At 46.2% G+C, this 17,265-nt stretch overlaps 1 protein-coding gene across 3 annotated transcripts in view; it reads right to left on the minus strand.

Moving 5' to 3' along the window:
• GALNT10 (polypeptide N-acetylgalactosaminyltransferase 10) overlaps window positions 1-17,265 on the minus strand; it is a 230,581-nt gene that overhangs the window by 38,691 nt on the left and 174,625 nt on the right. For 2 of the 3 annotated variants that reach the window (XM_030826063.1, XM_030826057.1), the window contains exons 5-6: window positions 5,987-6,172; window positions 1,799-1,982 (exon numbers count right to left, since the gene is read on the minus strand). In XM_030826063.1, coding sequence (XP_030681923.1) covers window positions 1,799-1,982; window positions 5,987-6,172 — 370 coding nt within the window. The remainder of the gene's footprint in view (window positions 1-1,798; window positions 1,983-5,986; window positions 6,173-17,265) is intronic. The other variant, XM_030826071.1, reaches the window with a different exon arrangement.

Raw genomic sequence — 17,265 nt, forward strand, 5'->3', positions numbered from 1 at the left:
CAGACGGCATACTGTGATCGTGGTTAATCATATCTTTGGACCAGGAAGGGATCTAATAGTAGTGATCAACTGTGTTTAAGATAAAGGAGGTCAAGAGAAGACCACAAATGTTTGACCTGCTGCTGCAGACATGGAATCCATTGTTGCTCTCCACTCTTGGCTCAGGCTGGTCCATTGTTCTGGCCACCTCTCATTTCCTCAAAGAACCCAGCTCTTCCTACCTCTGAGCCTGCCCTGGGGCCCATAGTGTTAGGGGTTCCTCTCAGGAGCCCTGGGTATGCACCATGCCCAGGAAGATGGCTGAGCTTCCAACAGTCCTGCTTCTCAGGTGGGGAGAGTAAGCCACAGAGAAATGTGGTTCACTGGGGGCCAAACTGTGGTGAGAGGTACGACTCCCCAATTATGGCAGTGTCTCAATCTCCGGAACCTGTGAATATGTTACCTTATGTGGCGAAAGAGACTTCACAGATGTGATTAAGGTTAAGGATCTTGAGGTGTGGAGGTTATCTTGGCGAGCCTGATGGAATCACGTATCATTAATGTAATCACAGGGCTTATAAGTGAAAGAAGGAGGCAGGAAAGTCAGAGTCAGAAGGAGATGTGATGCAGGAAGCAGAGGTATGAAGGAAAGTGGGGAGAAGGAAACACAGATCTGAAGATTCTATCCTTCTGGCTTTAAATTTGGAGGCAGGGGCCATGAGCCAAGGAATGTAAGCATCCTCTAGAAGCCAGGAAAGGTAGGGAAATGGATTCTTCCCAAAGCATCCAGAGGGAATGCAGCCCTGCTGACGCTATGATTTTAGCCCAGTAAAACTCATTTCAGGCTTCTGACCTTCAGAGTTTTAAGCCTAAATTTGTGTTGTTTTAACCTTCTAAGTTTATAGTAATTTATCACAGCAGCCATAGGAAACTAATACAGTAGGAGAGCTTGGGCTTCGGCTTTGTATCCAGAGATCTTTTCCACACGTGTCGCAGAGAACTGGAACAGCTCACAGGACAGCTGCAGGGACGGTGAGCCTACTGTTGGGGAGAAGCCCTTTCCAGAGCTTGAAGCACCGGAGAGGGACTGGGCTCTATTTCTGTCTTAGCCACTCACAGAGCTCCTCCTTCTGGAGACTTAGTTCCTCATCTGCAAGGTGCTGAGTTCTTCACTGGTAGGTTCCTTCCAGCCTTCACATTCTAGCATGCTATGAGTCCAGCCCCTCACCCTCCCCTAGCCTGCAAACTTCTGCTGTGGGACAAACTGTTATTTTCCTAACACTTCCAAGTGGGTATAGCAGTATGATGAGAAAATTGGCTGCAGAGGCAGACAGACAGACCTGCATTTGTACCTAGTAACCTGGGCAAATTACTTAGCCTCTTGGAGCATTGGTGTTCCCATTTGGAAAACATGGATAATAATTTTTACCATATATAGTTGTAGGGGGTTAAATTGGATCAGAGGGTAATGTGCTTAGCACTGGGCCGGGCACTTGGTGATGATGATGGTTATAATTGCATGCCAGGCTTGAGGAAGAGAGCATGAGAGACCCACTTACCTCAGCTGACAATCCTGGCAAACTGTGCAGAAGTGGGCAAGGTGGAGACCAGCCTGGTGGGCCACGAGCTGAGGTTGTTGTTACAAGCTGGGAGGGATGGTGCTTCTGGCTGGGGATATCTGACACTTGGTACTAAGTGGGGCTGGGAAGCTGGACCCTCTGCATTGGGCTTTTAAGGGAGATGGTGATCCTGAGTTGTGTGCGTGTTGGGAGTGGTCATTGGGTAGCCACTGGGACCAGCCAGGGTTGTTCATACTTACTCAAATGGGTCGCTGGGATCAGCTTTCTGCAGTTCTGGAGGGATCGGGATCCGCTTGTAGTACATCTCCCAGTCAAAGGCTCCCCGCATGGCATCCCCTGCCTGTGTCTCGTACCGAAAGTCGTCATGGTCAATTACATCAATCATCGGGCACACAATGGTCTTGCGGTTCCGAGCAATGCGGTCTGAAGAAGCCAAGAGATGCCTATCAGATGAAGCAGGATGGGGGAGCAGCTAAGTGCACCATCCTGTTCTGCAGCTTACTTGTATTTTTAACATCTCTGAACCCTCAGTTTGACAATCCATGGAGGGGAAGGGAGAGTGCAAGCTTTAAGCAAGACGGACCGGGGCTCTCATCTCAGTCCTTTTACTCTCCATGGGGCCCTGAGGCAGCTGCACAAATAATATCTCCAAACCCCAGTGTTCTCCTCTATGCAACGGGTTAAGAAGAGGCTCTGCCTCATAGGTTATGAGGACTGAACACAGTATGTTTGAAAATGCTTAGCATATGTGCCTTATTATAAGCATAACTATCAGTACCACTATGGAAAAAGATTGATTTCCTTCTGGGAAGGCCCCTGCTCTAGTCCTGGGAGGCTCCTCATTCCAAGTCCTGAGCTTGATTTATGGCCCAAAGCAGTAGGCACCCCAGCACTTTCCTTCATAGCAGACTATGTGCCCCTAACAGCTCACTGGCACCCTAGGCTATAATCAGTGAGCAAATGGCCCTCCTTGCAAGAATTCAGCTCAACTCTTTCAATCGTCAGAACTATGGATGGGGGAATGAACTGCCCCAGGAAGTTTGAGTTCCTCAAGACTGGAGGTATGTAAGCAGAGCCTGGTGGACCATCACCCTGCAGGGATGCCATAGGCTGGGTGATTCCAAAGGCAAATGGGGGTCTTGACCTAGATGGCTTTATGGTCCCTTTTAGGCCTGGGAGAAGCTGATTCTAGAAAATCAAGTCTGTCCAACCTACCAACATAATTCCAGCTTTGGTTTGCTCTGCCCTTCTTCTTTGTGCCAAGAAGCCCTGACCACAGCTGGGGGTAACAGTGAGCTACTGGGTCAGACAATCTGCTGTGGGGGACAAGTGGGCTGTTGCTCAATGCCTGGCTGCTTTGGGCCAGAAGTCAAATTCGAGGCTCAGAAATGGGAGCCTGGTAGGGCCAGGGCAGCCAGCAGCTGCCTGGGGCCCAAGCTTCCTTCATCAAGTGATAGCACATTTTTCTTCCAGGAGAGAAAACACCTATCCACCTATGGATCGCGCCTTGCTTTTTCCTAAACTGCAAGGCATGATCCATAGGTGGGGTCATGAAATTGATTGTGCGTGCATTTGTAATGAACCAAAAAATACTAAATATCAGGCTGCATTTCAGGCGATAAGGGATACTGTGACAGGTGATACTCTTTCAGGAACATGTTTCAGTCATATTGCATGAGTGTGTACATCTGTGTACTGGATTGAGATGCCCGGGGTATTTCTTACTGGGGCACATGGTTTAAAGAGTTTGAGAAATACTATTTTTGGCAGTGTACCCCCACATGTGGATCAGGGGCCATCAGTGCCAGATGCACCTGGGGGTATGTTTAAAAAACTCGTCTGCCCGCCCCCGACCCAGGCCCATTGAATCAGAATCTCTGGAGGTTGACTTGGATTTGCCTTGTGGACAGATTCCCTGGGGATTCTTAATGAAGCTTAAGAATCTCCTCCAGAGAAAGATCTAGAGTAGGGCCTCCCATCTAATCATTCATGGCCGTTCAGTGGACTTCATGTCCAAGGAGGGCTGGGGCTGAGGACACAATGCCCTGCTGGCTGCTGGCTGATTGTGGGAGGCATGAGGTCAAGGTAGCTTCGGAAGGCAGTGTTCTAAGGCACTGTGCCCACCTGGGGACAGAATGCCCAGGTTCAAATCCTGGTTTTCTCACCTCTTAGCAGTATAACCTTGGATAAGACTATCTGATGTCCCTAAGCCTCTGTTTCCTTGCTGACAAAGGGGAGGAAGACAGCACCTATCTCATGGGGCCTCTCATGGGGCCTCTGTGAAGTCTGAGCGGGATGATGGAGCCACGGCACTCAGTGCAGCCTCTGGCACATAGTTAGCACTCCGCGACACTCTCTGTGACCAGGATTACTGAGGGCAGTTCAGAAGCGGGAGTGGAAGGCTGAGCATCTCCCTCACTCTGTGCCTCTCAGTTTTCTCATTTGCAAAAAGTGGATAATAATGCCTGGTCTGCCTGCCTTACCAGGCAATGGTCAAACTCAAATGTTAATGTGGCTAAGAAAGCGAAGGGGTTATGAGAGCCATGACAATGATGACGATGATGATGATGATGATGATGATGATGATGATGATAAAGGAAATGATGATCAACAGTGGCTTTCCAAAAGGAGGATGAATCCTTCTCAGGCTCAGAAATGTGTGTTCTCCAAAGGAGGCAGAGTGAGCTATGCATGGAGGTGTTAATGGTTTCACAGACAAAAGCCATGATGCGCTCTGTCAGCTGCTGATATTAGCAGGGGCAGACTTTTAAATCTACATCACTGGTTCACATTTCTATTGGAAGAAGCAAAAAACAGAACAACAACAAAAAAAACCAACAAGGGGATGTTTCTTCCATGTATGTCTGCAGATTATGAAAACTGCCCTCATATATTTCCATAGAAACAGAGTTAAGGGCTATTTAGACTACAAGCTCAGCTTCGAGCCCCACCATTTCATTCTCTTTATGAGTCACTGAATGACCCTACAAATGGGTTGTTCCTTCAGGACTATAAATTAGGCAATTTATGGTGAGGCTTTTTTCTTTTCTTTCAGTAATGAGAGGCAAATGCAGAATACCTCTTGGTTTAATTAAATAAACAGTTTACCAGAAATTCTAGGTTATATCCTTTCTCCAGCCCAGTGAGATCCTAGACCCTTGTAGTCAGAAGCACAGAATCTAATAAGAAAGTTCCTTGCTGATCTGTGTTACAGATTTGTGGGATTATCTTTCTGTGTGTTTGTGTGGGTTCTGCTTTCTGTCCTCTCCCCTGAATGGTGGCATTCCCTAACCAGTGCTTCTCAAAGTGTGGTCCCTGGACCAGCAGCACTGGCATCACTGGGAGCTGGGTAGACATGCAACTTGTGATGCTCCACTCCGGGCCTCCTGGATCAAAAATTGTGGATAGGGGCCAGCATCTGTGTTTTCACAGTCTTTCAAGTGATTCTGATGCACGCTCAAGTTTGCCCTAAACTTCAGTCCTCTTTGATCCCTAAGCATTCTATAGTGGAGAGCTTACCCATCCTTTCTTAAGGAGTTCATTTTTCTCTCCAGAATAACTCTTCCCCAGTCTGCCTCCAGCCCTGGCCGTGTCCCTCACCTGACTCCCAGTCTCAATGGGACAGTTCCTCTTCCATGTCTGCCTGTCAGCACCAGCACATTGCCCTCATCAAAACTGAACTCCTCAAGATTCAGGCATGTTTCACCCAGCCTCCAGTCTTCCCATCTCCCTTCTCTCTGTAGGCTGTGGTGGAGGGCTCCTGGATCATGCTGCCCTCTCTACAGCCCTTCCCTGATATCTGCCAGGAACGCTTGTCTAAGAGGAAGTGAATACAGGGAGGCAATGTAGAACTGCAAAGGAGAAGAGACTTTGGAGCTCGACAGATGGTGACTTTGACACTTATGGCCCAAGGGGACAAGTGAGTCTTCAATATTTCAGAATCTTAGTTTCTTTTACTACATAAGGGGTATACTTTTGACCTGCATGATTTTGTGAGAATTAGATAATGCTTATAACTGCCTGGCTCACAGTGGCAGCACAGTCTATGGCAACTCTTCTAAGTTGACATGATGACGTCCCCCACAGTTTGGCTATTTACAGCAAACAGCACGGGCTTGCTTTGCAATAAAATGAAGTAATCTGAGGAAAGCAGTCATGTCACTAGATGCTAATGTGTTGTGTGACTTTGGGTAAGTCACTTCCCCTCTCTGAGTCTTAACTTCTCTGTGAAATGAAGGGACAGAACTGGCTGGATTTTAATTTTGAGCACTCCTGAACTTCTGAATCCCTCATGGCACCTGGCATTGTGCTGGGGGCATCTTGAACAGGCAAGGGAAGGCTTATGAATGGCTCCGTGCAGCAGGAGGGGGCCACTGGCACTGGCTCATTGCAGTTTGCCTCCCTCCAAGTGGCAGGGGCTCCCTTACCAAGCAAGGGGGGAAGCCAGTTGACATTGGCTTCACAGTGTGAATCCAAGAACGTGATGACATCCCCAGTTGCCACTGAGGCCCCCAGCATTCGGGTCCTTATCAGCCCTTCCCGTTTCTTGGTTCGAAGAATCCTCACACTGGGGAAAAGGGCCATGTAGTCTTCAAGAGGCTTCTTTAGGTGCTCTATGAGACAGAAGAGGACAGAAGGGTGAGAAGAGTTGCTTAGTAGTCATCCTTATGACTCCTCCCTTACATGTGAACTGCACTTCACAGTCTAGACACAGCTTTCCTGTACACTGCCTCACTAGACCTTTCAGACAGGGAGAAGAAGGGTAGGGCTCTCATCACCTGTGTACTATAGATGGAGAAATTAAGGCTTAAAGAGGTCCAGCGATGGTGCCATGACCTGGAACACAGAGAGATCTTCTGTCCAAGGGTGTGAACATTTGTGGTTTATGCCTGACTGGGAACCATTCCCTCATCTTCTGGTAACAATATTTTTATTTTTCTTTGGGACACTGCCCCTTCCCTTCTCAGTCCATCAGACTTTGGTGGGGCTGACCCCATTCCCTGGGTCCAACATGTAGTACAGGCCTGACCAGTCAGGGCATTCCATTCCCTTGGCCACAGTGATTGTTTCAGGGATGGTCATGTGACCTTATTTGGTTCAAATAATGGGTCCTGAGAATATTCTGCAGGATTATTGAAAAATGAGGCCCTTTCCTTTTGCTAGTTGGTTGGCCCTAAGTTTGGAGCCACTGGTGACATCTTTGGTGAAATGAGGTGATGAGAGGTGGTAGGCGAATATGCTGAGACTGAAGCCAACCTATAAAAATAGGAGTCAAGACATGGAGAGAGAGAGAAACATTGTCCTGATGACATTTCAGTTCCCTAGACCCACATGCCTGAAGCAGACAGACTCCTAGATGCTCTTATTACATAAGACAGCAAATTCCTCTCCTTGCTTATCCTAATGTGGGTTGGTTTTCTGCCCCAAGTCTGGATAAATTATTTTGAATAAATACCAAAGACAGTCTCTTTCTCCTAAAAGTCTCAGCCTCAATGTTAGTGTCTCTTGATTTTAATCAAGCTTGGGGTCCTTTACGAAGACTCTAGGACGGCTGCAAAAGAAACCTACAGCATACATCATACTTAATGAGGAAATGTGGAATGCTTTCCTCCTCTGATCAGGAGAAAAGCTGTATGCTTTCACAACATCTATTCAATATTGTACTAGAATTCCTAGCCAGTGTAACTGGTAAGAAAAAGAAAAGGCATAAGGATTAGACATACAGCCAGTAAATTCCTGGGTTTGCTGTGGAAACATGATGGTTTCCTTCTTCTAGCTGTGTTTCCCCAGTCTCTGACAATCATATGCTACCATCTAGATTTTTGCCACATTCATCTACTTTACTACAATTTACTCAGTTGTTTTAAAAATCAACTAAATTTACAAATTAAACTTTTTATTAAATTTATTTTAAAAGCAAACTTTAAACACCATAGATGAAAAACTGGTATCATTTCTAATAAAGAGCTAATAATTAAAAATCTCCAACAAATAAGAATTTGTTGTAAGATTTTAGATTTCTACCAGATACTCCTGCCTCTCCACAACTATGAACTTAAAGTCTGCTCTCTCTTCGTCAAGGAGGGAGCTATGGAAAACCAACCAAGGCTTCTCATTTGAGGTGATCAGAAGAATTAAAGAGAATTGAAAAGAGAAGGCTTTCCCTCCACGATATCCAGTGTTACTTTTAATGCAAAATCTCTGAACCACCTGTTATCATTTTAGGTGTGACTTAAACTCACTTTTGGGCCAGGCACTGTGCCTATAATCCCAGCACTTCAGGAGGCTGAGGTGGGGGGATCGCTTGAACCGGGGATATTGAGGCTGCAGTGAGCCATGATCGAGCCACTGCACTCCAGCCTGGATGACAGAGCAAGAACCTGTCTCAATGAATGAATGAATGAATGAGTGAAAAAAATGACTTTTGTGCTGGTACACTTAGGGCAACACTGCTTCCATCACTTTAATTTTTGTCACCAGGAACTTCATTGAGATGAAGTGTGTTTCATGTTATGTTGTCTGGCATCTTGTAGGCAGGAGAAATTAGAATACAGAGAAAAGATGATCTACATACATACAACCAGAGGCTAGAAGGCTAAAAAATGCTCCAGGTCTCTTCTTGCTTGTGCACAAAGATTAATATGGCTTCCCTCGCCCTTTCCCACTTCTCTTTGGAACAGTGACTCTGTAGAAAGCAGAAATCAATTTGCCCTAATTGAGGGACTAAATCTTTCCAAAAGAGACTTTCTTGGGCAACAAGACAAGAAAGCAAGAGGTATGATCACACTCCAAATATGCTGCTGTTTGGGCAGGAACACTATGTTTGAAAAAAGAAAAAAATCCATAGTCATTGTCTGTGACCACCGCTTCTTCTTGGCTGGGTTCAACTGATAGGTCATTACAACGAGAATGAGATAATCTCCTGTACCACACACCAGTACTCCCATCAGAGGGAGAAATATCACCCTGGCTGGCTCTAATCATTGAGGCCCCTGCTTGGGCAGAGACCCATCACTAAATCACCCCGAACGCAGATGGCCACAGTCATTACAGAGTGACCAATTAAGGCCTTCTGACAGCTTGTGGTAAAGTCAGAGCAATTATTTAGGGGCAATTATGCTCCTCCTGTCCTTATTAGACAGTGCATTTACACAAAATCAGGGCCGTTGCCCTATTTTACCACACTATCTTCCTAGATGAGGACCTTTCATAAAGGCATAGAGTTTTAGAGCTGGGAGGGACTTTAAATGAAGATGATGATGATTATGATGACAATTATAGGGAACAATTATAGAGCCCCTGCTCGCATGTGAAGCTCCCTATTTCATCTACATTATCTCTGACACCCACAACACCACCACAAACTGGGTACTATAGAAGGAGATGCCGAGGCTCACAGTGGATGATATGAGCTGCTCAAGGAACACAGTTTATAAATGATGATGCCAAGATCTAAGATTCACCCTGCTTGATTGTAAAAGAGCAGGCTCTTCCTACTGCACCAAACCTCATGTCTGCCTCACTTTAGTTAGTCCCTTCATTCTACCCAGAGAAGAGCGGGGAAAGCCAGAGAAGTTAAATGTCTTACCTAGAATCAAACAGTGGGTCCTTGACACAGCATGATTATAACCTAGCTCAGAGCTTTTTCCAGCCTCAGATTTACCCAAGCTTCATAAGCCCTAAGGCAGGGCTGACAACCTGCCTTCACCAAAGTGCCTACACTGATGGGTTTGGAAGGGACACCTAAAGCTCTGTTAAGAAAGATTCTGAGGCTGTATCCTGGCTCAGTATGAAAGTGTCAGGACTGAGAAGAGATGTCTCAGTGTCTGACACAGTATCCCTAATGCCACATATTCATCATCCCTATTCTAGGGGCTGCCCTGATTATAAACAGCACAGAACTGTTTTTGTCCTTATTACCCCTAATTTAATAATGACTCAGAGCCATCCAATAGTCACCGAGGCTGATTGTGAAGGTGGGAGCGCCCATCATTGTAAGGCATTACGCAGGTGTTAGATGAGCACTTATCAGAGCTGACAGATGGATTCTGTGGCACATGCATCTGGTGCCGCACCCATACCCTCTCAGCATTTGGTCTCATGCCTGCCTGCCCGCCACCTGCCAGCCTCTGCCATTCTGCCCCAGGGCCTGCCTAGGTCCATGTGTTGGACCTCGGCCAACGACCCCCTGAGCTCCCTCGCCCCTCAGGTGGGATGACACTGAGCACATGCTCCATGCTGGCTCCCAGAATTCTCAGTGGACCATGCATAGCCGCCTGCAGTGCTGCCTGTCACAGGCACTCTTCCTGGTGGCCCCTCTTTCTGTTCTCACTTATCTACTTTCTTGCTGATATTTCCTGGCATCTCCTCCCAAATAAACTATTTGCACTGTCCCAGGATCTGTTTCAGAAAACCCAAACTCAGATTCCAAGTAGCAGGCATGACTTAGAAGATCTCCAAAGCTGAATGCGTGATTCCATGAAACTCACAGTGATTACTTCAGCACAGCAACATGTAGTTCTTTGGTGCCCACTTTCTCCAAATGATGGCTAACACGTTTTTTAGTACTCACTCGAACCACAGCCCCAGAAGCTTTACACCTGTTTAATCCTTTAATATTCACAAAACCTCTGTGAAGCTAGTCACTAATTAGTAGCCTCATTTTGCTGATGAGGAAACTGAGGGCGCAGAGAGGTTAAGTAACTTTTCCAAGCTCCAGACAGTAAGTGGCAGGTATCGGATTAAAACCCAGGCAATCTGGCTCCAGAGTCTGCAGTTTTCTTTGTTAACCTTTAAACATTAAGAATCACTGCAAACATATATTTAAAAAGTAGAATAGAATGATGAACCTTCCATAGACCCATCCTTTAGCTTTATGTCTCTTGTTTCATCTCTGTCCCTGCCCATGGGATAATTTGGAAGCGAATGGAGTCTGTACTTGCAACCACCAAGCTGTAAGAGGAGAAGAGCCCAGGGGATTAACAGAGAAGGATGTAACAACTTCAACTTGTATAACTCTTGTTCCTCTGCCAAGAACACTCCCAATAAGTTATCTCAGTGTTGGGCAGGCAGTAACTTCTCAGGAAATACTTGATTATCCCACGGGACTCCTCAGAGCCGATGCAAGGAGAATGGGGCAGGCAGGTAACATCACTTCTGATATTACTGGAGAGAAAACTGAGACCTAGGGAGGGAAAGCCTTGCCCCAACTCTCTCAGCTGGTGAGGTCTGAGTGAGGCCAGAACTCAGGGCCCGCGCTTCCCACAGTCCTCTCTCTACATGCTGCCCCGAGTGTGTGCACACTGTGGTATGTCTGGGGCCTCTGGCTCTCTTGATTCCTGTCTTAAAGTGGAGCCTCTCCCTCCTGTCTGGTCTGAAGGGTTCTTAGGACTCCGATGATGGTTCTACCAGGTGGACTGTGGCACAAGGAGAAGTTGTCATGGCTTGAATCATGTCCCCCAAAAAGACATATTGAAGTCCTAACCCCTGGTGGTTGTGAATGTGGCTTTATTTGGAAACAGGGTCTTTGCAGATGTAGTTGTGTTAAGACGAGGTCATACTGGATTAGGGTGGGCACTCATCCAACGGCTGGTATATTTTTAAGCAGAGAGAAATCTGGACCCAGACACACAGAGAGGATACTGTGTGACGGTGGAGGCAGAGACTGGAGTAGTGAGTCTACGAGCCAAGGAATGCCAAGGCTTGCCAGCAATACCAGAAGCTGGGAACAGGCATGGAATCCTCCTGATGACTTCAGAGACAGCATGACACTGATTTTGGACTTGGAGGCTCCAGAACTGTGAAAGAATGAACTTCTGTTTTAAGCCATCCAGTTTTTGGTTCTCTGTTACAGCAGCCCTAGGAAACTAAGATGGGAGCGGTAAGATTCTCACGCACTGGCACTGTGACAGTGACATGGCAGGAATACAGCCTGCTGGCGGCCTCTGCTGAGCCTGGTCTGGAGCACTGCACTCCATGGCCTATTGCACTGGCTACGGCTCGCCCCTCTGTAGTCTAGTCTGTTTGTAGCAGTTCGAGCAATCTTTAAAAGGAGCAGTACGTTGCATCTTATCACTCTTCCACTCTCCTGCTTAAATTTAAACCCTTCAATGGCTTCCCCTGGCTCTTGGAAGAAGGGTGATATGGCAAGGCGTGCACAGTCAGTCTCTGTTCCCTCTTCAGCCTCATCTTGCCCCCTCCCTCAATGATGCTCCCTCCCTTACTATCTTATTTCTGGTGTTCAAAGGCCCTAGGATGTCTCCTTCAGCCTCAGGGTCTCTGCCCATGCCGGTCCTTCTGCCTGGATTGGTTGACATCCCAAGACCTCCATACAATTCCTCCCAGTTAACTCCTGCTCATCCTTCAGATCCCAGTGCAAATTCAACTCCTTACAAAGCCTTTCTTGATGTACCCAAACCACAGCAGGTTCCTACGTCAGCCCCTTGCAAAGGCCTGGAACTCATCCTTCAAGGCACTCAGCTCAGATTACCCTGCATATTTATGGAATTCCTCACCGTCTCTTTCACTCAACCCTAAGCTTATGAGGGCAAGTTCTGTGAATGCTCCTCTCACCAGGGTGTCCCTCGTGCCTAGCACTCAAGCCAGAGGCGTCTGTGAACCTTCATCTCATCTGATTTTCACAACCCTGTGAGGGAAGCAGGTCCCAGTTCAACACCTTCACTTCAAGACAAGGTCCAGAAAACACTTCTTGTCCAAGGCTACACAGCTAACAAGTTATGTGTTGAAGATAGGACTCAGATATAGTTTGCTTTGTTCAGGAATCTTCACTACTCTGTGTAATCATATCAATTCCCAAGTGGAATATTTCAGAGTTTCAATCTCTGATGCCACGGAGCCTTGCAGAAACACCACTGAGGAGCACCAAAAGTAGAGGAGCGCTACTGTCCCATGCTCTGGCAGGATGCAGAGCAGCTGGGAGAGCACCCCATGGAGCGGTCCAAGAAGGAAGAAGAGGAGGAGCGACAGAAAGGAAGCAGGGAGCGGGCCACCAACCAGATGAGACAGCAGCATCACCAGCGTCAGTTCTCTGGCCGCTGGGGTGCTACTAACCATGCAGAGGCTTGGACTGGCTCTGGGACCTGTAGGTGTCCCGGGTCTTGTCAAGTCTCGGCTCTGCTTGGCTTCTGCTCTTAAAGCGCCATAGTTCATCTGTTTCCTGGAATAGACTTATTCACTTGTAAATCTTGGGGTATCACAAGGTACTGGCAATCCATTTGGAGACAGAGGAGGGTACACGTTAGTAAACAGCATCATCTTTTATCCTGTTTTGATACTCTGGTGTTTCCAACCAAAGGAAATGTTAAGATGAGGTGGGCCCTCACCTTTATCATCGTCATAATTTGTTAGGTGCTTACCATGTGCCTAGGCCCTGTTGCTGTCTATCATACACACTGCTTCATTTCATTCTTTTTGGGTTTTTTTGGTTTGTTTTTGAGACGAGGTCTCTCTTTGTCACCCAGGCTGGAGTGCAGTGTTGCCATCTCAGCTCACTGCAGCCTCTGCTTCCTGGGTTCAAGTGATTCTCCTGCCTCAGCCTCCTGAGTAGCTGGGATTACAGACCTGCACCACCATGCCTGGCTAATTTTTGGATTTTTTGTAGAGATGGGGTTTCGCCATGTTGGCCAGGCTGGTCTCGAACTTCTGATCTCAAGAGATTCATCCACCTCGGCCTCCCAAAGTGCTGGGATTACAGGCATGAGCCACCGTACCTGACCTCATTTCATTCTTGTGACAACTCTCTTAGTGACCACTCTCTTGTGATAACTTTCTTAGACAAAGAGAAACTGAGTCTCAGAGAAGTTCTATGTGAATCTGTTTTCAGACTGCTGGTAGGTGACAGCCAGGAATCATAGCAGGTATTTCTGATTCCAAAGCTGTTATTATTAACCATGCAACTACACCACCTCTCAATGCCCTCAGTCTCTCTATTCTGCCTGGCAAATACCAGTTTCCAACCCTAGTCCTCTAGGATGTCTAAGGCTTTCCCTTGCTTGAAAAACTTATAGACAGGTAAACATAAACAGCAGGAAAATTAAAAAGACAGGTTGAGAAGGAAAGCTATGTTTATATCAGGACGGGTTTTGGCAGGTGAAATGCACAGGCATTTAAGCCTCATTTACTGTTTGGAAAAGGGAAACAGATCAGCCCTTCAGGAAAGACATACTTTTTCCGGCTCAGAGCCCCAGGAGGAATTTTAGAGAGTGGCAGAGCTGAAAGGAAGCTCAGAGTTCAGCTACAGGACCTTTGTTTTCCTTTGACATGAGTCTGCTCATAAGACAATTTCAGGCATAATGGACACTTTTGATGAGCAGCTTGGAAAGCCGGCCATTTCTTTTTTTTCCCTTCCTTTCCTCCTCCTCTTCTTTTTGATAACAGCTTTACTGAGATATAATTCACATATTATGCAATTCACCCATTTAAAGCATACAGTTCAATATCAACCAGCCATTTCTTGCACCACTGAAAGCAGAGAGCCGACTGAACCTCAGCGAGAGCGTCTCTGCTGAGGAGAATTCAGTCCAGTTTAATCAAGAAAGCATTTACTGAGCTCTTGCTGTGCCAGGATCTATGCTGGGTACATTCCTTTCTGGTGATCTCACACAGTGGTTTTCAAAGTGTGGTTCTAGACCAGATGCATCAGCATTATTTGGGAATTTAGCAGAAATGTCCATTCTTAGGCCTCACCTTAAACCTACTGAAGCAGATGAGTGGGGCCCACTGAGCCGGATTTTAACAAGCCCTCCCTGTGATTCTTAGGCATGCTAAAGGTTTGAGGATCGGATCACTGATGTGACATAATGCCAAAGGTGAATTTAGAAAAATCAGCCTAGGCCATCTTGATCATATTAGGAACTCTAAATGATCAAAACCAGAATCCTATGTTTCCTGCTAGAATAATGGAAAAATGAAGTTCTTTTTTTTTTTTTTTTTTTTTTTTTTTTTTTTTTTTTTTTTTTTGAGACTGAGTCTCTCTCTGTTGCCCAGGCTGGAGTGCAGCACTGTGGTCTCGGCTCACCGCAAGCTCCGCCTCCTGGGTTCATGCCATTCTCCTGCCTCAGCCTCCCGAGTAGCTGGGACTACAGGCGCCTGCCACCATGCCCAGCTAATTTTGTTTTTGTATTTTTAGTAGAGACGAGGTTTCAACATGTTAGCCAGGATGGTCTTGATCTCCTGACCTCATGATCTGCCCACCTTGGCCTCCCAAAGTGCTGGGATTACAGGTGTGAGCCATTGTGACCGGCCAAAACTGAAGTTCTTTAAGGAATCCAAGACTATTCTGCGCCCTACCCCAGCAAGCCTGTGAGTGGGTGGATGCTGGCTTGGGTGCCCTCCCATCCCTCCTCCTGTCTCTGAGCACAGCCCTCAGATTCACACTGGTCCCCACCTAGCCTGGCTGCTCTGTTCCCGTCTTCTCACCTTCAAGTGAGAAAAGGTCTGACAAATGAACACATCTCCCAATAGGGCTCACAGCAAAGGTTGTCAAACCTCAGCCCCAAGAACCCCCAGGGAAACTGGTTTCCACACAGATGCTGAGGTAGTCTCACAGATTCTGATTCCATATGTCTAGGAACAGTGGCTTTCAAACCTTTGACTGTGACTCACAGAAAGAAATACATTTTACATCATGACCTGAAACAAATATATACAAAAGTATACATACACATATAACTGAAATACAAGGTGTGATTCACTGGGATACATTTATTTTTTTCTATTCTATCCTCTTGTATTCTATTTTTTGTTAAAATCCTGGACATGATGACTCTGTAAACTGATTTTATGACCTTCCAATGGGTCTACTCCTACCATCTGAAAAACCCTGGCCTAGGGCACAGCCTGGAACCTATAATGTTAAAAGGTGGCCCACTTGATCCTGAGACAGGTGGTCCTCTGCCACGGCCCCTGACCCAAGGCTAGTACTCTGCATGACATACCATGGTTACTGTTGCCATTGTTATTGGCCTTCTGAGAATGGACAAAAATGTGCCCAGGGTTTTATACACAGGACTATCATTGCATTGCTTACCTCAATAGATCATTACCAGAATCATTTTCTGTTGACTTGAGATCTCTGAAGTACCAATAGGTGGAGGAAGAGGTTACTCCCAAATAGCCAATTTCCTTCTCCCAAAGACTCCAGAGGGCCTGTTTTAGTTGTCTTTCCTACCACCATAAGAGTTGCCAGGAAAAGGTGTGTATTGGAGCTTTTGGTATCTATGGGCCTATTGTCTCAGCAGCTGGAAAACATCAAGGACACAGCAGATCTGAGGGAATTGGACCTAACCCCCTTAGTCAAAGACCAACATAGCTCCAACATCCGGCTGACTCACTCACCCTCTAATTCAGGGGTTTTCTTTTCTTTTTTAAAATTTTTATTTTTACCTTGTAGCTCTAGCTTAAAGGAAAATTCAGGGGTTTTCAACCCTCTCCAACTCAACGTCCCTTTACGAAACAGCTGTTTTATATGGCACCCTTTAATATTTTAAGATAAAATTAATAAGTAGTATAACCTGTCTAACACCCATTTCCAAAAATTCTAATAATGTTCTAATTGTGATGTAAAGGAGAAATAATAAAATAATATGTGTTTCAACATAAATGCTTAGGCTGACTACAAGAAGACAGAGAAGAAGCCAAATGCTCATACTTGTAAGTGCCATATATTGGACTGCATATTATTTTACCTAACAGACAGGGCTGGCAACTCAATTGCCCTACGCAGCACTGCTGTTGATGACATGATCGTCTAAAACAGCAAAAAACTGCTGGTGGAGTTTCAACCAAAACGAGTACTATCTGCTCTTGATATACATGCCTTCCTGGACAAGTCAGTGCAGTGGCAAGCCTGGGAGGAGACAGCAAAGAGATGGAGACAATTCCTTTCACTAGAGTTCAGCTTGGAAGGAACAGTGTATTGCCTCTAATTGGTTTTGGGTGGTAGCTGACAACAAGTGAAGAGGAGTTTGGGTGGAATGCTAATGGGCATGTTCCATTAACAAAATAAATTTCTGGGGGGAAAATTTAGAAACAAGGAGAGAGGAACCAGTAAGGCTGAGTGTGGTGTGGAAGGAAGGGTGAGAGGGCAGACAGTCCCCAGTGGTGTGGCCTAGGGGACTTTGGGGAGCAGGAATGTCTAGAGAGATTGTGAGTGGGCTGCTATAGAATATGTGATGTAAAACCCCTTCTCTGCCTCTTCCATCAAGTGCTCAGTTAAGTTTAAAGTCTTCCTTGATGATGGTTTGGTGCACGTGGGTTCTTTCAGGGGACTCTAGATTACTGCCCAAGATCAGACAGCTCATGTTGGCTTCTCTGGAATTCAAGTCTAAGTCAGTCTCTTTTCACCATCCCTTAACAATCGAGGCCTCCTGGACTGATGGCTTAGATTAACATGTTAAGTTTATTTCTCTGGCCTTTTTCTGAAAATGAGTGGCTGGAATGACCTGCAACCTAAAGAAAGATTGTACACCTTCCCCAAACATTTGCTTTGAAACCACAGGCCCCCCAGTTCTTAGGTATCACGCTACAAATTAGCCTACTTCTCGGGTGCAGGTATTTGGCCTGAACATGACTTTGGTGATTTTAAGAATGAATTATTCTCCTTCTTCAAGCAATCACATCCACCAGCCAGCTCCCAGAAATAGAAAGCACTTCATCACACAAATTAACTCCTCTCTCCTATTTTGCA

The sequence above is a fragment of the Nomascus leucogenys genome, chromosome 2, assembly GCF_006542625.1.
Source record: "Nomascus leucogenys isolate Asia chromosome 2, Asia_NLE_v1, whole genome shotgun sequence".
In the NCBI taxonomy this organism is placed as follows: Eukaryota; Metazoa; Chordata; class Mammalia; order Primates; family Hylobatidae; genus Nomascus; species Nomascus leucogenys.